The sequence below is a fragment of the Symphalangus syndactylus genome, chromosome 10 (assembly GCF_028878055.3).
Source record: "Symphalangus syndactylus isolate Jambi chromosome 10, NHGRI_mSymSyn1-v2.1_pri, whole genome shotgun sequence".
Lineage (NCBI taxonomy): Eukaryota > Metazoa > Chordata > Mammalia > Primates > Hylobatidae > Symphalangus > Symphalangus syndactylus.
In genome coordinates, this window is record NC_072432.2 from 69252875 (window position 1) to 69276964 (window position 24090).

Consider the following 24090-nt stretch of genomic DNA (forward strand, 5'->3'; position numbering starts at 1 on the left):
AACTTGAGTAAATAATTATTAACCTATAAATTATGATTCAAACTCATAATTTTTTAATTAAAATTATATTCTCCAATTTCAAACTAAGTTTCTTCTGTAACGTCCTGCTCTGAACTTTCTCTGTGACCACTACTCACTGGAATGATTTTCAAATATCCTATATTTTTGTATGCTTCTAGTGATTGTGAAATGCTTCCTTTGGCAACAATAAATCCTATCAAGGCTTTCATCTCGCCTCCTAAATCAAATGCCTTATTAAAGCTTTTATTAATTATTTCATATTAAAGCAATTGTGCATTTTCCCCTCTGAAATACTGAACACTCTGTACTTATTATATAAAATTAATCAAAATAGTTACCCAAACTCTCCAAGTATATTCTCAGTAAATCTTTGTATTGTCCTTGTGAGCATGGGATGTGAAACATGTGCTATCCTAAACCATCTGATGCCTTGGACTTAGTGTGGAATGAATGTAAGTGTGATTGTGTGCACGTTTCTGCACATGAATTATTAAATCTAAAGACTTGAAAAATTTTTTTCTTTGTCACCAATCCAGGTAATAAACGTATATTTATGTATTTTATTTCTAAGTTCTAGAGGGTTGGAACAACTTTTCCCTGATACATTGCATTTTTATGATACCTTCAGTACCTGTTAAACTGGCAACCACCAGTGAACTTTACTCTTAAAATATTAATTTTTAACTTCTGTGCTTATATTGTCATTTCAACTGCTTGCTTAGTAACTACAAAATCCTTGCAGATCAGTGTGTGAGGGAACTGCCGTCATGAGGTCTGAGAAGTCAGCTTCGGTATTTCTGCTTCTGCAACTCTTCTGTGTTGGCTGTGGATTCTGTGGGAAAGTCCTGGTGTGGCCCTGTGACATGAGCCATTGGCTTAATATCAAGGTCATTCTAGAAGAGCTCATGGTGAGGGGCCATGAGGTAACAGTATTGACTCACTCAAAGTCTTCGTTAATTGACTACAGGAAGCCTTCTGCACTGAAATTTGAGGTGGTCCATCTGCCACAGGACAAAACAGAAGAAAATGAAATATTTGTTGACCTAGCTCTGAATGTATTGCCGGGCTTACCAACCTGGCAATCAGTTATAAAATTAAATAATTTTTTTGTTGAAATAAGAGGAACTTTAAAAATGATATGTGAGAGCTTTATCTACAATCAGACACTTATGAAGAAGCTACAGGAAACCAACTACGATGTAATGCTTATAGACCCTGTGATTCCCTGTGGAGACCTGATGGCTGAGTTGCTTGCAGTCCCTTTTGTGCTCACACTTAGAATTTCTGTAGGAGGCAATATGGAGCGAAGCTGTGGGAAACTTCCAGCTCCACTTTCCTATGTGCCTGTGCCTATGACAGGACTAACAGACAGAATGACCTTTCTGGAAAGAGTAAAAAATACAGTGCTTTCAGTTTTATTCCACTTCTGGATTCAGGATTATGACTATCATTTTTGGGAAGAGTTTTATAGTAAGGCATTAGGTAAGACATTTTTATTTTATTTTTAATTTAGTTATCAAAAGAAATATTTTTAAAAATTGTCATACATTGTCTATGACATATATATGCAGGTCAATGAGTTTTTATTTTAGAAAATGTTGTAGCAGTTTTTCATAAAGAAAGTATATTTTCACAAAGAAAGTATAAGCGTAATTTAACCTACTTTCTTAATACCAGTAATATACTTAAAAATGATCATCATTAACTAAGAGATTATATTTTGTATTTCCTCCAAATAGCGCAAATCAACATCACATATTTTTGAGAATCACTGATTGTTAATCTGAATTTTATACCATTTCTATTGAAATAAGATGCTAATCATTATTTTCTCTCATCATATATTTAAGAAAATCTTCAGAATGTCTTCTTTGAATTAATTTTTCAAGTCATTAAATTGAACATTTTCTAGAATTCTTTAATTTCTTAGGTGATTACTTCACAAAAACTTGAAAAAATATTATAAAAAGTTAAAAGACTTATGGTCTTGTGGGGCATAAGATAATAGAATTTTTACTTTACTGATATACACCATTTGACTTATTTTTATTTCTTTGCTTTACTGATAAAAAGTTGCTTTGCTTTGCAATTTTCATATAGTTGTGATCAGAGCAGGTCAATACAAGACATGTTTTTATCCAAATATGTTTGAGAATTATGTAGAAACATAAAAAAGTATAATTGTATTAGGCGCTAAAATAGTGAATAAACTATGTATTCCAATGAATTGTTATGCATAGATTGTTTCACAGAACTAATATTCAGAGGATCCCACTTCAAATATCCTTAGCCTTAGACATGATTTGAATTTACATGTATTGATTTGCTTTAAATAATTTTCCATTCAGTAAGCTGTGCTTAGCTGCAGATAGCCTACCAGGCTTTATGGATCTAGGTAAACAATACAAATATCTTGGCCTCAAGTCTGTATTCAGATATGAATTTCAAGGGGTACAGCTATATAGAGGTCACTGGCAAATTTTGATAATATAGGACTATAGTAAAAGCCTCCTGATAAGACTGAAATTTAAAATAAAAGTGTTATCAAAGGGGTGAAAGAGCATTTTCCAATAAACAAAAGTAGGTTCTGGCCATGCATTCAGAAAGTCCTCAACAATTCTTTAAAAATCATTTCACTTGATCATTGAGCAGCTTGAAATAAGAAATTCATTTAATAACTAGATTTATTATGTAGCTCCAACTTACTAAATTATTGATTATTATATATTTTATAGAATTATCTATTGTGAGTCTAAATCAAGAGTACATATTAAAACAACTAAAGGAAAGGGATATCAGTCAATTTCAATTCATGGTTTTATTTCCATAAATGCTTATGCACAGGTATATTTCATTTTATTATACATTGCTTTATTGTCCTTCACAAAAATTGCAATTTACAAATTAAAGGTTTTTGAAAAACTTGAATCAAGCTAATCAATTTGGCATAATATTTCCAACAGCAAGTGTGTACTTTTGACTCTAACAGATATTGGCATTTATCGTGCTTTTTCAAATTTTTCATTGTTATATCTGTTACGGTGATCTGGGATCAGTGTTCCTTGATGGTTACATGTTTACTAGCTTGGGGGCAACTTGATCTGTTCTGATATAAGACAGCAAACTGAATTATAAATGTTGTGCATGTACTAACTGCTCCACTGATTCGTTTCCCCATCCCACTTCTCAGGCCTCCCTATTCCCTGAGACACAGTAATATAACATACAAGGACTTCTAAATGTTCCAGTGAAAAGAAAAGTAGCAGGTCTCTCAATTTAAACCAAAAGGTAGAAAGGAATAAGTTTAACAAGTACTATAGTTTAGATATGGTTTGCTTGACCCTACAAAATCCTGTGTTGAAATTCGATCACCAATATTGGAGGTGTGGATTGATGGCAGGTGTTAGGTTCATGAGGGTAGATTCCTTTTGAGTACATTAATGTTCTCCCTGGGGAAAAGGGTGAGTGAGTTCTCACTCTATTAGGTCCCAGGAGAGATAATTATTAAAAAGAGCCAGGAACATCCACCTTCTTTTTCTTGCTTCTCTCTCATTATCTGATCCCTACACTTGCTGGCTCCCAACATCTTCTGCAATGAGTGGAGGAAACCAGAGGCCTTCACAAGATGCAGATGTTGGTGCCATGCCTCTTGTATACCCTGAAGAATTGTAAGCCACATAAAAATCTTTTTCTTTTACAAATTAGACAGCCTCAGTTATTCCTCTATAACAACAAAAAAAGCCTGGGACAGGCCAAAAACTACACCATTGCACCAAACAGTTAAACAAGATGTGAATGCAAAAGAAAAGTGTTTGGAGGAAATTAAAAGTGCTACTCCAGTGTACATACAAATGATAAGAACAAATAACCATTATCAGCGCTGATATGGAGTAAGTTTTAGTCGTCTGGAGAGAAAATCAAATTAGCTAGCCAGCTTCAGTGATTCATATCTGTAATCCCAGTAACTTGGGAGGCTCAGGTGGGAGAATGGCTTGAGCCCAGAAGTTTGAAGTCCAAGGCTGCAGTGAGCTATGATTGCTCCACTGCACTCCAATCTAGGTGATAGAGCAAAACCACTATAAAAAAAAAAAGAAAAGAAAAAAATTAAACCAACCACATCACCTTAGGTTTTGGCATTAGCTAAAAACTAATACATAGTAAAGCATTAACTATTCAATTGCATGAAGCCTCAGAGAGGAGAGGAAGGTGCAGAAAAAAGACTGAAGCTAGTAGAGGTTGACTAATGAGGTTTACAGGAATAAACTGCCTACACGATGTAAAAGTTCAATGTGAAGCAATAGGAAGTCATGCAGAAGACCTAGCCAATATACTCAGTAAATGTGGCTACAGTAAACAAATGATTTTCAGTGTAGACCTAACAGCCTTCTGTTGGAAGAAGATGCCATTTAAAACTTTCATAGCTAGAGAAGAGAAGTCAATGCTTGTCTTTGAAGCTACAAAAAACAGGCTTAATCTCTTGTAGTGGCTAATGCAGCTGATGACAAAGTTAAAGCCAATGCCTATTTACTTTTTGTAATAATTATAGAGGACTCTCAATAATTATGTTAAATCTACTTTGCCTGTGTTCTATCAATGGAACAAAAACCCTGGATGATATCACATTGGTATATGACATGGCTTATTGAATATTTTAAGCACACTGTTGAGACCTATTGCTCAAAAAAGAGGATTCCTTTCAAAATATTGCTGCTCATTGACAATTCACATGGTCACCAAAGGGCTGTGATTAAGATGTACAGATATTAATGTTGTTTGCATGCTTGCTATCAATACATTCATCTTACATGCCATGGATCATATAACCTTGACTTTCAAGTCTTATGTAAGAAATATATTTTGTAAGGCTATAGCTCTTACTAATGGGGAATGTATATTGAAAACCTTTTCAAAAGGATTTTTCTTTCTAGATTTCATTAAGAACATTCATGGTTCATGAGAGGAAGTCAACATATTAACATTAACAAGAGTTTGGAAAACATTTGATTCTAACTCTCCTGGATGATTTTGAGGGATTGAAGACATCATGTGAAGAATTAACTGTGGGTGGGGTGGTCGTGGAAAAAGAAATAGAATTATAAGTGGGCCTGAAGGTTTGTCTAAATTGCTCTAATATCATGATAAAACTAAAACCTGTAAAACTGGTGAGGAGGTGCTTTTTAAACAGTTGCTTTTTATAGATGAACACAGAAATTGGTCTTGTGAGTTGGAATCTTCTCCGAGTGAAAATGCTATGAACATTGTTGAAATGGCTACAAATGACTTAGAATATTACACAAAATTAGTTGATAAGGCAGTATCAAGGTTTGAGAGAATGGACTCAAATTTTGAAAGAAATTCTGCTATGGGTAAACTGCTGTGAAACATCATCATGTGCTACAGAGAAATCTTTCATGAAAAGATGAGTCAATTCATGCCACAATCTTCATTGTTGTCTAATTTTAAAAATTGTCCAGCCACCCTGATCAATCAACAGTAATCAACACTGAGGCAAGACCCTACACCAGAAAAAATAAAGATAAAAAACCTCACGTGCTGAAGGCTCAGCTTGTTATTAGCACTTTTTAGCCATACTTTTAACTAAGGTATGTGCATTGCCTTTTAAACGTGATGATACTGCACAGCTAATAGCCTACAAGATATGGTTAACATAACTTTTATGTGTCCTGAGACCCAAATGTGTGTGAATCACTTTATTGGCATATTCGTTTTATTGAGATGAACTGCAGCTTATCTTGCAATATCTCCAAGATATGGGTGTATGGAATTTCAAATAAGATGTGAAATTATTTTATTAGTATAAAAAGCAAATTTAATTTTCTTTCCTTTGATCATCTTTATACTCGTTACTGTGTATTTATCCTTTAAACTTTGAATGACTCCAATTGTTTAAAACTGAGTCTTTCTTAAATGAGACCTAATATCATATTAATTAATATCACCTAGAAGTTGGTAATGCAGGCAGCATGTGAGGCACAGAAAACAACAAATCTATAGGACATAAATGCATTTGCTTGGAAGCTGAGAGAAGGCTCTATTCTGATTTCTGATAACTTCAAACTGAGTATCTTCAGTAAAATTTATTCACTATCAAATTCAAGGCGTTTGGATTTACGACCTAGGAAAAAACTTCAAACATTAAAATGTGATGACCTTAAAAAGAGGCTCTCCACACTATGGTGTATAATACCACCAACTTTGATTAGAATTTTAAAGAGAAACAAATTCTCTTATGGAGTTTATCTTTTTATCAGTTGCAAAATATGTTTTTGTAAAGAGATACTAATTACTTAGTTATTTGTAGTTAGCCATTCTTCTGATTAAAAACCTAAAATTAAATCTTGAAAATGTGTTTTCCTTCAAAACACATCATTTGAGAGAAACACTAAAGTAAGTGTATGATTATCATACTATGTACACAGGTGCTTCACAACCCAAAAAGAATATTGTCATGGGTAAAAATCAGTCAAAGCATTTCTCCTAATAAAACAGTAGCCTATTAATTAAAGTAATGATATGCAATACAGCAAGTTAAAGGGAACTGATCCTCGTGGGATTATTGAAAGATATACCCCTGAATATAGATTAGAAAATACAGAGATGTTATTTCGTGAAGATATTGTGGTACTCATTTATCATCTGCAATTCACTTGCGGAGGAAAAAATTAGTAATAAATTAATTTGCATTTTGGATTTGTGTCTTTAAGTTGTGAAAATACACTTAAATATAACTATCTGTCCTTCGTTCCTTCCTTTGTTCCTTCCTTCCTTCGTTCCTTCGTTCCTTCCTTCTTTCCATCCTTCTGTCCCTCCCTCCCTCCCTCCCTCCTTCCTTCCTTCCTTCATTCCTTCCTTCCTTCCCTCTCTCCTTTCTTTCTCTGTCCTTCCTTCTTTTTTCCTTTCTTTCTTTCTTCTTTATTATTTCATTAATTCCCCCTTCCATTTGACATCTAAAAGCCATGTTGTTTAAGAGGAACTAAACTTATTTTGTTCTTAATAGTTTATTGAAAAGTTAGTGATACAACTTTTTATTTAATTGTATGCTAATTCATTCTGTTATTTCTTTTATTGAGGAAGGTCCACTACATTATGTGAGACTGTGGGAAAAGCTGAGATATGGCTAATACGAACATATTGGGATTTTGAATTTCCTCAACCATACCAACCTAATTTTGAGTTTGTTGGAGGATTGCACTGTAAACCTGCCAAAGCTTTGCCTAAGGTAAGACTATTGTATTAAGGAATATTATGTACTTTATGACATGACTTGTTTTCTCTTGAAAGATTACAACCTTAGTTATAGAAGGATGATGTTGAATGTCGTCTGTTTGCAGCTCCATATTTATTTTCCATGCCACAGGGGTTCTTATAGGTGATTATATGTCTTTTCTGCATTATATTGAGAAAGAAGGCAGAAGAATGTCATGATTATAATAAATTTTAAAATACTAGTGTTACAATAGTTTGGATAATAAATTGAATTAATAGGGAATTGGAGCCATGAAGATCACTAAAAAGAATGCTCTAGCCTTTCTCTCAATCAAATTGGGCTTATGAACAAGGATATTTGCCATGATAGTACAGAAATAAGCATATTTTCATGAGACATATTGGATATATTTCACAGGAGTTGGTGAGTGAGAGAAAATAAATGATGAAGGAAGACAAAAAATAAAAGAAAATTTCAATAAATGGAAAGTTTAAGTGTTTAATGATAGTGATGACTTTTACTCAAATAAGTACTTAGAAGTCATCTTGTTTGTGATTTATATGATGAATTCTGTGTTGTGACTATCCACTTTGAGCTCGTGAGAATGTTAGGTGAGGTTTAATAAAAGCCATTTGAGAAAAACAAGGTTTCAATCTCTGTGGACAGAAATCTAAATATTGGTAGTTATCAGGACAAAGTAGAGCTCATAGAAATAATTGTGCAGCCTGCAGGTTTCTTTTGGAGTGAATATGTATAAATAAAATTGTATACTATATAAATAAAATTGTATATTATATTCCTAAATAAATTGTATACTATAAATACAATAAATAAAATTGTATACTATAAAATTGTATACTATATTCCTAAATCATCAGAGGAAAAAATTTATAGTTCAAGGAATGTTGAAAGAAACAATATTGAGAAGTAAAAGTGAGTAATAGCTGTTATAGTTTTTTAATAGTTTTGTAAGTATGTCTTGAGTTCACTGTCCCAAAAGTGGCTATTAGCTCTAGCCTTGACCTGACAAGGTTCCAGGATATTTAGTCATGGATGTTCATAATCTCCCTCTTACAGGATACTTTTTATTCTGATGAACAGCCTAATGCCTAAGTGTGCAATCTATACCGAGATTGTTCTTATAGGGAACTTGTTTACACTGGAAGACACCACTGTGTCTCTTGTATGACCTATGTCTTCTTTATCCCTACAAAGGTAACCACATTATAGGAAACCCTGACAAGGCCAGATGTTATATTTGTGTTGGTCAAGTGAGAAACAGGGGAGAAACTTAACTAAACACATAAAATAACAGAAACAGTGTTCTTTGTCCATTTCCAGAGAAAAGAGTTCAGCATCCCTTGTAAGGCCACTGGGAAGAAGAAAATTCTCTGGGAAAAGCACATTCAACCAATGAATGGAGACCAAGAAAGAGAGTGAGGGATCTATGTGCCAAAATGTTAACTGGGATCCAGGGTGTTACCTAGGTGGGTTTCCAATGGAGAACTGTAATTGGTAGGTTTAATGCAAGCAGGCACAAATTCCATGGAGGCATTCTGAGACTGAAAGGTAGTCACTTTGGCATATCTGCACAGAATCTGATCAGTGATTCAAGCCCCAGTAGGCTGTATCTAGTTGTCCTATAGGGTGGTTACCAGCAGGTAGTGTGTAAGTAAAAATCCTGACTGAACACATTGAGGAAATGGAAGGAGGTGGAAGATTTTAAGTGGTGTCAGTGTTGACTAAGACCTGCTTCTGGTATGGGACAGTTCAACTTCTATTTTAAATGCATAGCCAGACAACATAAATTTATAAGAATTTACCACAATAGCTATGGTAACAATACTGGGTTTACCTATCACTACAGAGTGAAAAGAAAACCCTAATTTCCCATTTTATGGAAATATAATCAAAATCCTATAAGGAAGGTTTCAGAGCCAGTAGGATTTTCGGAAAAATTAATTGGTTTTATAGTAAGATGTGTATTGATGAATATAATTTTATTAATTAATTATTAATATCATTTTACTTACCAGGAAGTTATAACAGAAAACCAAGCTCTCTTAAGCCATGGCATCTGTATCTAAAGTAGAGATACAGAAGGAGAGCTGACAATTTCCATCATTCTCTAGGTAATCTCCCATGCCATTCTACCCTTTATTCTCACACTCCCAGTTTTACACACACACACAAACAGACACACACACACACACAAACATACACTCATAGAAATAATCATAGAAGTCATATTTTTTAAAAAGTTAGATCCAGGCCGGGCGCTGTGGCTCACGCTTGTAATCCCAGCACTTTGGGAGGCCGAGGCGGGCGGATCACGAGGTAAGGAGATCGAGACCACGGTGAAACCCCGTCTCTACTAAAAATACAAAAAATTAGCCAGGCGTGGTGGTGGGCGCCTGTAGTCCCAGCTACTCGGAGAGGCTGAGGCAGGAGAATGGCGTGAACCTGGGAGGTGGAGCTTGCAGTGAGCCGAGATCGCGCCACTGCACTCCAGCCTGGGTGACAGAGCGAGACTCCGTCTCAAAAAAAAAAAAAAAAGTTAGATCCATACAGTAATAATTTATTAAGTAAAAGCTTTTGTGCTGATAATTTTACAAGTTTAATTGAGATATATTTTAGGGCTATCTTACACTAAATATTTATTTTTATTTTTTAAATTTGACATGTAAGAATTGCACGTTTAAGAGAAATGCTGTGGTATTGCAATACATTTAAATGTTGTATACTAATTACATCAAGATACTTAATAAACCCGTCATATAAATATTTATCATTTCTTTGTGGTGATAACATTCAAAAACCTCCTTTCTGGCTATCTTGAAATATGTAATACATTACTATTAACTATAGTTACCCAACAACTTAATATAATAACAGAACATATTCTTCCAAATTATAACGTTGTATCCATTGATCCACCATTTCTCATTGCCCTCCCTACTATCTCTTCAACCTCTAGTAACCACAATTCCACTCTCTAATTCTATTATGAATAAATTTTTTGATTCCACATATAAGGGATACCATGCTATCTGTGCCTGGATTATTTCAGTTAACATTATGCCCTGGAGGTTCATTCATGTTTCTACAAATGACAGGATTTCATTCTTTTTTTTCCAATATATATTTAATGAAATGGATATATATACACATTGGAAATATATATATATATATATATATATCCAGTGGAATGCTATTGAGCTATAAAAAAGCTAATATATAATAGAAATAAAGCTTATATATATCTAATGGAATGGATATATATATATATATAATGGAAAAGAAATATATATCTATACCTATAAACACACACAATATATATATCCACTTCATTGAATATATGTATATGTATATATATATATATAGAGAGAGAGATTTTCAAATGTGTGTATATATATCTAATGGAATGGACATGTATCTATATATATGTATATTTTTTCCATATTTTCTTTATGTATTTCTTCATTAATGGATGTTTAGGTTGATTCATCCCTTGGGTATATGAATAATGTTGATGTAAACATAGAAGGACAGATATCTCTATGACTTCTTAGTTTATTTAAATATATACCCAGTAATGGAAATGCTGTATCCATATGGTAGTTCTATTTTCATTTTTTGAAGAACTACCATACTATTTTCCTTACTAATTGTATTAATTTGCATTTCCCTCAACAGTTTATAAATGATCCTCTTTCTCTGCATACTTACTAGCACTTGTTATTTTTGCCTTTTGATAATAGCCATAACAGGGGTGATGTGATATCTCATTGTGGTTTTGATTTGCATTTCCCTGACGATTAGTGATTTTGAGCATTTTGTAATATTCTCCGTAGTCACTGATAGTCTTCTTTTGAGAAATGTCTATTCAGGTCTTTTGCTTATTTTTAAATCAAATTAGTAATTTATTTTTATTGACTGATGTGACTTCTATGTATATTTGAGATAGCAACTCATTGTCAGATTCATAGTTTGCAAATATTTTTCGTGTTGTGAATTGTCTCTTCACTCTGTTGTTTGCTTCATTTTCTCTGCACAAGCTCAATACTTTGATATGACCCATTTATCTACTTTTCCTTTTGTTGGCTGTGCTTCTGAAGTCCTATCCAAAAAAATCCTTGCCTAGACCAATGTCACAAATCATTCCTCCTACAGTTTCTTCTAGTAGTTGTATAATGTTTGGTCTTATATTTAACTTTGTAATTCATTTTTACTTACTTTGTATGTGGTGAGGATAGGGGTCTCGTTTCATTTTCTGCATGTGGATATGCAGTTTTCCTGGCACCATTTAGTGAAGAGATTGCCTTTTTTCTATTATGTGTTCTTGGCACCTTTGTCAAAAGTCAGTTAGCTGCTATCTTCCTCCATTTGTGTTGTTATAGAGGAATACATGAGACTAGAAAATTTATATATAGAATAGAATTGTTTGAATCACAGTTCTGCATACTGTACAAGAAGCACAGCACTGACTTCTGCTTGGCCTCTGGTAAGGTTCTCAAGATGCTTCCACTTGTAGTAGAAGGCAAACATGAGCTGGTATAGGCAAAGGTCACATGACGAGAGAGGAAACCATAAAGATGGGATGTGAGGGAGTGCCAGGTTTTGTTAAACAACTAGCTCTTCTGGGAACTAATTGAGTAAAAATTCCCCTCCCATGCAGGGGATTAATCTATTCATGAGGGATCTGCTTCCATGACAAAGGCACATTCTGTTAGGTTCTACCTCCAATATTGGGGATCAAATTTTAACATGAAGTGTGGAGGGCTCAAATATCCATACTATGGCAGCAGTAAATGCATAAATTTATTTTGTGGATCTCTATTCTATATAGCATTGGTGTACGTATCTGTTTTCATGCCACTGCCATACTGTTTTGGTGACGATATCTATGCTATATATATATATTATACATATATAATACTTTAAGTTTTATATATATATATATAATACTTTAAGTTTTATATATATATATATAAAATACTTCAAGTTCAAGGGTACATGTGCAGGATGTGCAGGTCAGTTACATAGGTATACATGTGACATGTTGGTTTGCTGCACGCATCAACTCATCATTTAAGTTAGGTATTTCTCCTAATGCTATCCCTCCACCAGCCACCCAGCCCCCAACAGGCCAGGTGTGTGATATTCCCTGCCCTGTGTCCATGTGTTCTCATTGTTCACTTCCCATCTAAAAGTGAGAACATGCAGTGTTTGATTTTCTATCCTTGTGATAGTTTGCTGAGAATGATTGTTTTCAGCTTCATCCATGTCCCTCAAGAGGACATGAACTCATCCTTATTTATGGCTGCATAGTATTCCATGGTGTATATGTGCCACATTTTCTTAATCCAGTCTATCATTGTTGGACATTTGGGTTGGTTCCAAGTTTTTGCTATTGTGAATAGTGCTGCAATAAACATATGTGTACATGTGTCTTTAGAGCAGCATGATTTATTATCCTTTGGGTATATACCCAGTAATCGGATAACTGGGTCAAATGGTATTTTAGTTCTAGATCCTTGAGGAATCCCCACACTGTCTTCCACAATGGTTAAACTAATTTACATTCCCACCAACAGTGTAAAAGCGTTCCCATTTCTCTGCATCCTCTCCAGTATCTGTTGTTTCCTGACTTTTTAATGATTGCCATTCTAACTCACATGAGATGGTATCTCATTGTGGTTTTTGTTTGCATTTCTCTGAAGACCAGTGATGATGAGCATTTTTTCATGTGTCTGTTGGCTGCATAAATGTCTTCTTTTGACAAGTGTCTGTTCATATCCTTTCCTCTTTTCAATGGAGTTGTTTGTTTTTTTCCTGTAAATTTGTTTAAGTTCATTGTAGATTCTGGATATTAGCCCTTTGTCAGATGGGTAGATTGCAAAAATTTTCTCCCATTCTGTAGGTTTCCTGTTCACTTCGATGGTAGTTTCTTTTGCTGTGCAGAAGCTCTTTAGTTTAATTAGATCCCATTTGTCAATTTTGGCTTTTGTTGCCATTGCTTTTGGTGTTTTAGTCATGAAACCCTTGCCCAGGCCTAAGTCCTGAATGGTATAGCCTTGGTTTTCTTCTAGGATTTTTATGGTTTTAGGTCTAACATTTAGGTCTTTAATCCATCTTAAATTAATTTTTGTATAAGGTGTAAGAAGGGATCCAGTTTCAACTTTCTACATATGGCTAGTGTGTTTTCCCAACACCATTTATTAAATAGGGAATTCTTTCTCTATTTCTTGATTTTGTCAGGTTTGTCAAAGTTCACATGGTTAGAGATGTGTAGTGATATTTCTGAGGCCTCTGTTCTGCTCCATTGGTCTATATATCTGTTTTGATAACGGCACCATGTTGTTTTAGTTACTGCAGCCTTGTAATGTGGTTTGACATCAGGTACCATGATGCCTCCAGCTTTGTTCTTTTTGCTTAGGATTGTCTTGGAAATGCAGGCTCATTTTTGCTTCTATGTGAATTTTAAAGTAGTTTTTTCCAATTCTGTGAAGAAAGCCATCAGTAGCTTGATGGTCATGGCATTGAATCTATAAATTACCTTGGATAGTATGGCCATTTTCATGATATTAATTCTTCCTATCCATGAGCATGGAATGTTCTTCCATTTGTTTGTGTCCTCTTTTATTTCATTGAGCAGTGGTTTGTAGTACTCCTTGAAGAGATCCTTCACATCCCTTGTAAGTTGGATTCCTAGGTATTTTATTATGTTTGTAGCAATTGTGAATGACAGTTCAATCATGATTTGGCTGTTTGTCTGTTATTGTTGTATAGGAATGCTTGTGATTTTTGCTCATTGATTTTGTATCCTGAGACTTTGCTGAAGTTGCTTATCAGCTGAAGGAGATTTTGGGCTGAGATGAAGGGGTTTTCTTTTTTTTTTTTTTTTTTTTTTTTTTTTTGAGACGGAGTCTCGCTCTGTCGCCCAGGCTGGAGTGCAGTGGCGCCCTCTCGGCTCACTGCAAGCTCTGCCTCCCGGGTTCAGATGAAGGGGTTTTCTAAATATACAATCATGTCATCTGCAAACAGGGACAATTTGACTTACTCTTTTCCTAATTGAATATCCTTTTTTTCTTTCTCTTGCCTGATTGCCCTGTCCAGAGATTCCAATGCTGTGTTAAATAGGAGTAGTGAGAGAGGGCATCCTTGTCTTGTGCCAGTTTTCAAAGGGAATGCTTCCAGTTTTTGCCCACTCAGTATGATATTGGCTATGGATTTGTCATAAATAGCTCTTATTATTTTGAAATGTGTTCCATCAATTCCTAGTTTATTGAGAGTTACTAGCACGAAGGGTGTTGAATTTTGTTGAAGGTGTTTTCTGCATCTGTTGATATAATTGTGGTTTTCCTCATTGTTTCTCTCTGTGTGAAGGATTACATTTATTGATTTGTGGATATTGAACCAGACTTACCTCCAGGGATGAAGCCAACTTGATCATGGTGGTAAAGCTTTTCGAGTCGCAGCTGGATTCGTTTTGCCAGTATTTTATTGAGGGTTTTTGCAGTGATATTCCTCAGAGATATTGGTCTAAAATTCTCTTTTTGGTTGTGTCTCTGCCAGGCTTTTGTATCAGGATGATGCTGGCCTCATAACATGAGTTAGGGAGGATTCTCTCTTTGTCTATTAATTGGAATAGCTTCAGAATGAATTTATCAGCTCCTATTTGTACCTCTGATATAATTCGGCTGTGAATCCATCTGGTCCAGGACTTTTTTGGTTTGTTGCATCAATTTCTGAGGCTGTTATTGTTCTATTCAGAGATTAAAATTTTTCCTTATTTAGTCTTGGGATGGTGTATGTGTCCAGGAATTTATCCGTTTCTTTAGATTCTCTAGTTTATTTGCATACAGGTGTTTATAGTATTCTCTGATGACAGTTTGTATTTCTGTGTGAACAGTGGTGATATACTCTTTATCATTTTTATTGTGTCTATTTGATTTTTCTCTATTTTATTCTTTATTAGTCTTGCTAGTGGTCTATTTTGTTGATCTTTTCAAAAAACCAACTCCTGGATTCATTGATTTGTTGAAGGGTTTTTCTTGTCCCTATCTCCTTCAGTTCTGCTCTGATCTTAGTTAATTCTTGTCTTCTGCCAGCTTTTGAATGTATTTGCTCTTGCTTCTCTGGTTCTATTAATTGTGATGTTAAGGTGTCGATTTTAGATTTTTCCTGCTTTCTCTTCTGGGCATTCAGTGATATAAATTTCCCTCTACACACTGATTTAAATGTGTCCCAGAGATTCTAGTACTTCATATCTTTGTTCTCATTGGTTTCAAAGAACATCTTTATTTTTGCCTTCATTTTATTATTTCTCCAGTAGTCATTCAGGTGCAGGTTGTTCAGTTTCCATGTAGTTGTGCAGTTTTGAATGAGTTTCTTAATCCTGCGTTCTAATTTGATTGCACTGTGGTCTGAGAGACAGTTTGTTTTGATTCTGTTCTTTTACATTTGCTAAGGAGTGTTTTACTTCCAATTATGTGATCAATTTTAGAATAAGTGTGATGTGGTCCTGAGAAGAATGTATATTCTGTTTATTTGGGGTGGAGAGTTTAGTAAAAATCTATTAGGTCTGCTTGGAGCAGAGCTGAGTTCAAGTCCTGGATATCCGTGTTAGCCTTCTGTCTCATTGATCTTTCTAATAATGACAGTGGGGTGTTAAAGTTTCCCATTATTATTGTATGTCTCTTTGTTGGTCTCTCAGGACTTGCTTTATGAATCTGGGTGCTCCTGTATTGGGTGAATATATATTTAGGATAGTTAGCTCTTCTTGTTGAATTGATCCCTTCACCATTATGTAATGGCCTTCTTTGTCTCTTTTGATCTTTGTTGGTTTAAAGCCTGTTTTATCAGTGACTAGGATTGCAACTCCTGCTTTTTTTTTTTTTTTTTTTTTTTGCTTTCCATTTGCTTGGTAGATCTTCCTTTATCACTTTATCACTTTATTTTGTGTCTATGTGTGTCTCTGTATGTGAGATGGGTCCCCTGAATATAACATACTGATGATTCTTGACTCTATACAATTTGCCAGTCTGTGTCTCTTAATTGGGCCATTTAGCCCATTTACATTTTAGGTTAATATTGTTCTGTGTGAATTTGATCCTGTCATTGTGATGTTAGCTGATTATTTTGCCCATTAATTGAAGCAGTTTCTTCATGGCATTGATGGTCTTTACAATTTGGCGTGTTTTTGCAGTGGCTGGTACCAGTTGTTCTTTTCCATGTTGAGTGCTTCCTTCGGGAGCTCTTGTTAAGTCAGGCCTGGTGGTGACAAAATCTCTCAGCATTTGCTTGTCCATAAGGATTTCATTTCTTCTTCACTTATGAAGCTTAATTTGGCTGGATATCTGATTGTGGGTTGAAAATTCTTTTCTTTAAGAATGTTGAATATTGGCCCCCAATCTCTTCTGGCTTGTAGGGTTTCTGCTGAGAGATCTGCTGTTTGTCTGATGGGCCTTGCTTTGTCGGTAACCTGACCTTTCTCTCTGGCTTCCCTTAGCATTTTTTCCTTCATTTCAACCTTGGTGAATCTGACAATTATGTGTCTTGGAGTTGGTCTTCTCAAGGAATATCTTTGTGGTGTTCTCTGTATTTCCTGAATTTGAATGTTGGCCTGCCTTGCTAGGTTGGGAAAGTTCTCCTGGATAATATCCTGAAGAGTGTTTTCTATCTTGGTTCCATTCTCTCCATCACATACAGGTACACCAATCAAATATATATTTGGTCTTTTTACATAGTCCCATATTTCTTGGAGGCTTTGTTCCTTTCTTTTTACACTTTTTTTCCTAAACTTGTCTTCTTGCTTTATTTCATTAATTTGATCTTCAATCACTGATATCGTTTTTTCCAACTGATCAAATCGGCTATTGAAGCTTGCGCATGTGTCACGAAGTTCTCGTGCCATGGTTTTCAGCTCCATCATGTCATTTAAGGTCTTCTCTACACTGTTTATTCTAGTTAGCCATTCGTCTAACCTTTTCTCCTTTTGTCTTCCTTGTGATGGGTTACACCATGCTCCTTTAGCTCACAGAAGTTTGTTATTACAGACTTTCTGAAGTCTACTTCTGTCAACTCATCAAAGTCATTCTCCATCCAGCTTTGCTCCATTGCTGGTGAGGAGCTGCAATCCTTTGGAGGAGAAGTGGTGCTCTGCTTTTTAGAACATTCAGTTTTTCTGCTCTGGTTTCTCCCCATCTTTGTGGTTTTATCTACCTTTGGTCTTTGATGTTGGTGACCTACAGATGGGGTTTTGGTGTGGATGTCCTATTGTTGATTTTGGTGTTATTCCTTTCTGTTTGTTAGTTTTCCTTCTAACACTCAGGTCCCCCAGCTTCAGGTCTTTTGGAGTTTGCTGGAGGTCCACTCCAGACCCAGTTTGCCTGGTATCACCAGCAGAGGCTGCAGAACAGCAAATACTGCAGAACAGCAAATATTGGCTGGATTCTTCCTCTGGAAGCAAATATATTTTACACACACACACACACACACACACCCCTCCTTGTCTGGTGTGGGATCAGGGTAATGCTAGCCTCACAAGATGATACTGAAATATTTTTGCCTTTTTGACTTTTTGATGGTTTGGAAGAGTGAGAAAAATTTATTTTATTATTCTTTAAATTGGCTGAATTTCGTAGTGAAGACCTTAGCTCACTGGCTTTTTTAATGAGACTTTATTACTGATTTAAACTTCTTTCTCATTATTTATTTCTCTTTGTTTTTATTTCTTCATAATCCAGTCCTATTTTATGTGTCCACTAATTTATTTTCCTAGATTTTTCCACTTGTTGGCATATATTTGTCCATAGAAGCCTTTTATAATCCTTTTTATTTCTAGTGTCATTTTTTTCCTTTTTTTAAAGAATCTTTAAGATTTTAGAGATGAAGTGTCACTTTGTTATGCATGCTGGAGTGCAGTGTCATTATTATAGCTCACTGAAGCCCAAACTCCTGAGTTTAAGCAATCCTTCTACCTCAAATTCCTGAGTAGCTGAGACAGGCATACACCATCAAGACTAGCTAATTTATTTCAAGTTTTGTAGAGATGGGTTCTTACTAAGCTATTCTCAAACTTTGGGCTTCAAGTGATTCTTCCGCCTCTGTCTCCCAAAATTCTGGGATTATAGATATGAGCCTCTATGCCTGATTTGCTTTGTCTCTTTGTAATCTCCCATTTTATTTGTGTCTTTTCTGGTTTGTTTTGTTTTGTTTTCAGTTACCTTGCTAAAGCTTTGTCGATTTTATCTCTTCAAACAACTAACTCAATATTTTGCTGATTTTCTATATAGTATTTTGTTTCTATTTCATTTATTTCTGCTCTAATCTTTGTTAAATATCTTGTTTTCCTAATAATTTTGAGTTTCTTTGTTCTTGTTTTTCTAATTCCTTGAGATGTTATCATAAATTGTTTATTTGAAATCTTTCTACTTTTTTGATGTGTGTGTTCATTGTTGCACACTTTCCTCTTTATTATTCTGATTTCTTTCTCAATTGTCTAATATTGTGTCTGTATTATTTTCCAAGTTTCTTTTTTTTGTTTTTTTATAGTTTATGTGATTCCTGAACTTGCCAAAGGGATTATTGTGAATTTGATGTCAGATGTTTAAGCATTTTCAAATCTTTTGCTGCATTATTGAAACTTGATTGGTTTATTTTGGAGATGTCATACTTCCCAGTTTTTTTTTTAACAATACTTGCTCTGTACATTGATGTCTACATATTTAAAAAGATAGCCACCTGATTCAGCTTTTTAAGGTCATATGCAGTGATGTTAAATGTGTACTGCTTTATATCAGAGCTGAATCACTGCCCTGAGGATTCTTTCTGTTCTGAGGAGAGCTTATAGTTAATAGCAGAACCTAAATAGTGCAGTAGAGCTAAATCTCTTCCATGCTGTTGTTTTCCTGTCTGGGGAAGACTTATCATGACCATGAAAACTTAAACCCAAACCTGTAGTAATTTCTGGGTTGGGGTAGGCTTAAGAAATAACTGGAACTTAGTTACTGACCTGATAGTTGTTTCTGAGTCAGAGAAATGCTCTGTATAATCACCTAGGATATTTGTAAAATCTAACCAAAGATTCTAGCCTTCCCTTGGATTGTGCCTCCTGTACTACTGTAGTGCTGGCTAGGCTCTTATCAGTGTGAATTCCCTGCTGATAGGACCACAAAGCATCCGCCAAGATCTGTTTGCCATTTGCTGTGATTAGTGCTTCTGCTCTTTGCTTCCAATTCAACTCAGGTGTTTCAGGATGGAACAAAGAAGGCTTCTTGCAATGATTCACACACTGATATGGAGATTGAATGTCCACTTGCAATTATTTTCTTCCACCTGTGTAATTGCAGGTACAGGGAAGTTTTCTGCGAGTGATGCTATTTTGGTTTGGAGAATGGGGTGATGCAGCACAACGATCTTTCTTCTTTCTAGTCATGGATTTTTTAATTTCCACGAACCCGTAAGATTTTTCACTTTTCTTCTGAGCTCTGGTGCTTTCAGAGTGGTATTTTTATATTTGAATAGTTGCTAGTTGTACTTTTAAGAGGGATTGATGCTGGAGGTCTTCTATTCCACCATCTCACTGATGTCACTCCTCAAATAATAATTTTATATTTTAGCAAATTATTTCGGTTTTAGGATTTTGTGTCTACGTGACACAGAGATGAAAAGAGATGTACTCTTATCACTGAAACTTTTCGTATACTGTTTTGGTTGTTTGCCTTTTCTAGTATGAATGATTATGTATTTAAGCCATATGTTTTATATGTAGACTTTCCTTTAAAGAGACTAGATAGTTCTGTGTGTCAGCATATAGGGACAGAATATAACTACATATTAATAATTTCTCAAGTCTTTATTTTAGAAGTGTAAATAACCTTTATTTTAATTTTTGTTATATTACACCTCTGTAATGCAGATAAATTTTTATCTTCAGGAAATGGAAAATTTTGTCCAGAGTTCAGGGGAAGATGGTATTGTGGTGTTTTCTCTGGGGTCACTGTTTCAAAATGTTACAGAAGAAAAGGCTAATATTATTGCTTCAGCCCTTGCCCAGATCCCACAAAAGGTCAGTAAAACCTCCAATCCTGATAAGCAGCTATTCACATAATGAGACAGTATAGTTTTATTTGGGTCTTGAATCTCATTTTCCACTTAGCATAACAGGCACCAAAATTTGTACCAAAATTTGTAAAACACTATAGTAGTGTACATGGGCATAACTGATCATTTGCCAACTGAGTCTTGCTGTTACTGGAGACAACTCTCTTGTCTGTCATTTGTTTATAATAAAATAGATATAATAAATTAAGCCCCTACCTTATATTTTAGGATTTGAAATCTAAAAGCGTGTGCCAATGATTCCAAAAAAGAATTCTGACATACAGTATTTCAAAGGACCAGAAAAAGGAAAACTGATATTAAAGAAGAATCAATCTCAAGAATATCTTCTCATATTTGAGTGTATAAAAACTGTATTCAGGGTACTTTTGCTTAGAAATAAAAGCTCAGGTTAATGTAGTCTTTCTAAATAATTAGAGGTCTCAAAGGTAAAATATCAATTACAATTATAATATAGTAACTTAATTATTTAAGTAATGTAATTATTTATGATACTCAACTAATTTTAACTTTATTATTACTGTAATTCTAGAATTTCACACTTTAGATAGTGCTATATATAAACTATCAAAAAGATATTTCATTTTATATTTAGCTCAAATACACCAAACTCAATAAAGGCATGCATACTAATTAGGAATTTGAAATATTGTAATTTTAATTATGAAATTATCTGTTAAGTAGTTTGAAACATCTATGCCATCCTTTGTTTTCAAATCTATAAAATTTGTATAGGTGTCCAACAAATAAAAATTATGTAAAAAAAAGTACAATCCCAAAGATAATTTATCATTGAACAGTGGAATATAAGTAATTTTCTAGCTCATTCTTCTTCAATACAATTAAATATAAGAAGAAAGAGGCCAGGAAGGACATAGAGAAGAAAAGACAACCGATTATCCAAAAGACACACATAATTGAAAGCAAATTTTATCTGCAGGGAACTGTAAATTTGATGGTAGAATGAGAATGGTTCCGTGAGTTAAAATGACACAGAGATCAGGTACTTATAAAATTTTTAATTCTTATATGAAAATAGATTATCCTTAAATATTCACTGATATTTTCATTCTCAAATATTTTTAATTGATAATAAAATAATAATAGCATACTTAATAGGCAACTGGTATACATTATTTTAAAAGATCATTGTAAAACGTCCTACTATATCTTTCAGTCTTTACACGGTAGCTCTACACACCCCTGTCTCAACCATCACCTGAAGTACAATAAGTTTATAATTTATAACTATATCTACATCCTTAGAATGCTACTATCCTGTGGTTTAATCTGTGAAATACATGTGTTTCTTCCATAGGTGTTATGGAGGTACAAAGGAAAAAAACCATCCACATTAGGAACCAATACTCGGCTGTATGATTGGATACCCCAGAATGATCTTCTTGGTAGGACTATGAGAAAGTAAAAATATGAACTAGATGAGGAAAAATGAATAAATGTTAAACAGCAAGCAAATCCAGCAAAGCTCTAAAATTATAAAACTTTATTTGACTTACTCTTTTGAAGCAGATATAATTAAAGGATTGACTAAAATTGTATAGATTCACACTTTCTATTGTTAAGGTGAGAGTGACAGGAAATGCAGAAGGGATTAATGCCTCTTTTTCTGAAGATAGAGATGATCTTTAGTAGCAATGCTCCATGTGCTCATCTTCTAAAGAAAATGCTGTACGCTTTAGTGAGTTATCTCATAATTCCCATCTGTAGTCTTTAAATAATTTTAAAATTTTAGAATAAAATATCTCACCATTTCTCATCCAATTTACATACTAGGTCATCCCAAAACCAAAGCTTTTATCACTCATGGTGGAATGAATGGGATCTATGAAGCTATTTACCATGGGGTCCCAATGGTGGGAGTTCCCATATTTGGTGATCAGCTTGATAACATAGCTCACATGAAGGCCAAAGGAGCAGCTGTAGAAATAAACTTCAAAACTATGACAAGCGAGGATTTACTGAGGGCTTTGAGAACAGTCATTACCGATTCCTCGTAAGTACTACTGCTTGTACAGGCTGATCTAACATTGATTATGTTATATATTATACCAGAAAATGTTAAATATTATCCTGGTAGACATGTTAAGGGATTTTACTCCACAATGTTGAGTCACTCATCATCTTGGTACTGGAATAGTTGTGGAAATTATAGTTTATAGAGTGTCAATCTTTCTTCATGGTAATAATAGGTTTAAGTTAACAACTGGCTTACTAAGCTTTTACTCACATCCTTATTTTACCCCATTTTGTTAAGAATATACTCTTTTTCAGTCTCTCCACTATATCTGTTTAATACTATGCAACCAACAATATTCATGTCACAACCAGAATCAATCTTTTACTGAACAAGTTTTTGGCTTGCATAACATATACTATGGTTTATCTACCTGTCTTTTATGAAAACAAAACTACAACTTTCTAAGTTCTATGTGCGTTTTGGCCTTCCAGTTATAAAGAGAATGCTATGAGATTATCAAGAATTCACCATGATCAACCTGTAAAGCCCCTAGATCGAGCAGTCTTCTGGATCGAGTTTGTCATGCGCCACAAAGGAGCCAAGCATCTGCGATCAGCTGCCCACGACCTCACCTGGTTCCAGCACTACTCTATAGATGTGATTGGGTTCCTACTGGCTTGTGTGGCAACTGCTATATACTTGTTCACAAAATGTTGTTTATTTTCCTGTCAAAAATTTAATAAAACTAGAAAGATAGAAAAGAAGGAATAGATCTTTCCAAATTCAAGAAAGACCTGATGGGGTAATCCTGTTAATTCCAGCCACATAGAATTTGGTGAGAAACTTCCTATTTTCATATTATCTATTCTGTTACTTTCTCTTAGCTATGTAGCCTAGAATTCCATGATCATGAAGTTGTCAGTATAACTCATTCTTTCGTTGTATTTTCCTAGGTGTCTTTACTCTCTTTTATTACTTTTTGACACAAGGACATGAATACATCTAAATTTTCCTATTTCTGATATGACTGTTTTCATGATGTCATTACTTCTATAACCTTAAGTGATAGGGTGACATGCAATATGATGATTCCTGGTGTGTGCCCAAACACATGGATATAAAGAAGTAAAAAACATAAAATTCACAAAATTCAGTAAACCACACAAATCAGATAAGTGTTCTATGAGATTAGCTGGCTATGAGAAACATAATGACGTTTCTTTTTCAATTTAAATAAGCCCTTCTACATACCCAGCATCAGTGATCTCAGAAAATAAATTGCTAATAATGATGACAAGGCATTACCCTTGGAAAAGTTTGCTATATTTCCATAGACCTCATCTAGATGTCATGGCCTACATTTCTGCCATCACTCAACCAACATTTTTTTTGTGTTTTCTTGATGATAAAGAGAGAGTTCTCATTATTGCCCTCAAATAATAAAAGAACCTATTTTTTTCTCACATAGAGAAAATGTCTGTAAGATATTCAAGGTGAACAGATTCTTTTGAGATAAGTAACCTTTAAGAATATATGGCTTTAGGCAGCATAAACCAGGTAAAGCATTTTTAGGATCAAAGTTGGACGTTAGGAAATAATGGTCTGCAATATCACATGAATGTAGAAAGGTAATTATGTTCACCACTTAAGAGTTGGTACTTTTTTCTTCCTTTTTGTGTTTGCTGCAGAATACCTTGGGCTATGGAAGAGGTGGACAAATTGATTTCAGTGCTTA

At 34.5% G+C, this 24090-nt stretch overlaps 1 protein-coding gene across 1 annotated transcript; it reads left to right on the forward strand.

Annotated features, from left to right (window-relative positions):
• The first annotated feature begins 788 nt into the window (after positions 1–788).
• LOC129491743 (UDP-glucuronosyltransferase 2A3) lies at positions 789–23126 on the forward strand. Its single transcript, XM_055296250.2, has 6 exons — positions 789–1503; positions 7113–7261; positions 20193–20324; positions 21696–21783; positions 22172–22391; positions 22847–23126. Exons 1-6 carry the CDS (start codon positions 789–791, stop codon positions 23124–23126), a joined length of 1584 nt encoding a protein of 527 aa, XP_055152225.1.
• The last annotated feature ends 964 nt before the right edge of the window (positions 23127–24090 follow it).

What these genes read in the sequence shown, in the direction of transcription:
- LOC129491743 (XM_055296250.2), top strand. Translation starts at nt 789, where the DNA reads ATGAGGTCTGAGAAGTCAGCTTCGGTATTTCTGCTTCTGCAACTCTTC. An exon ending in CTGCCAAAGCTTTGCCTAAG is followed by an intron (nt 7,262 to 20,192) that starts GTAAGACTATTG and finishes TTTTATCTTCAG; the next exon opens with GAAATGGAAAATTTTGTCCA. An exon ending in ACCCCAGAATGATCTTCTTG is followed by an intron (nt 21,784 to 22,171) that starts GTAGGACTATGA and finishes TTTACATACTAG; the next exon opens with GTCATCCCAAAACCAAAGCT.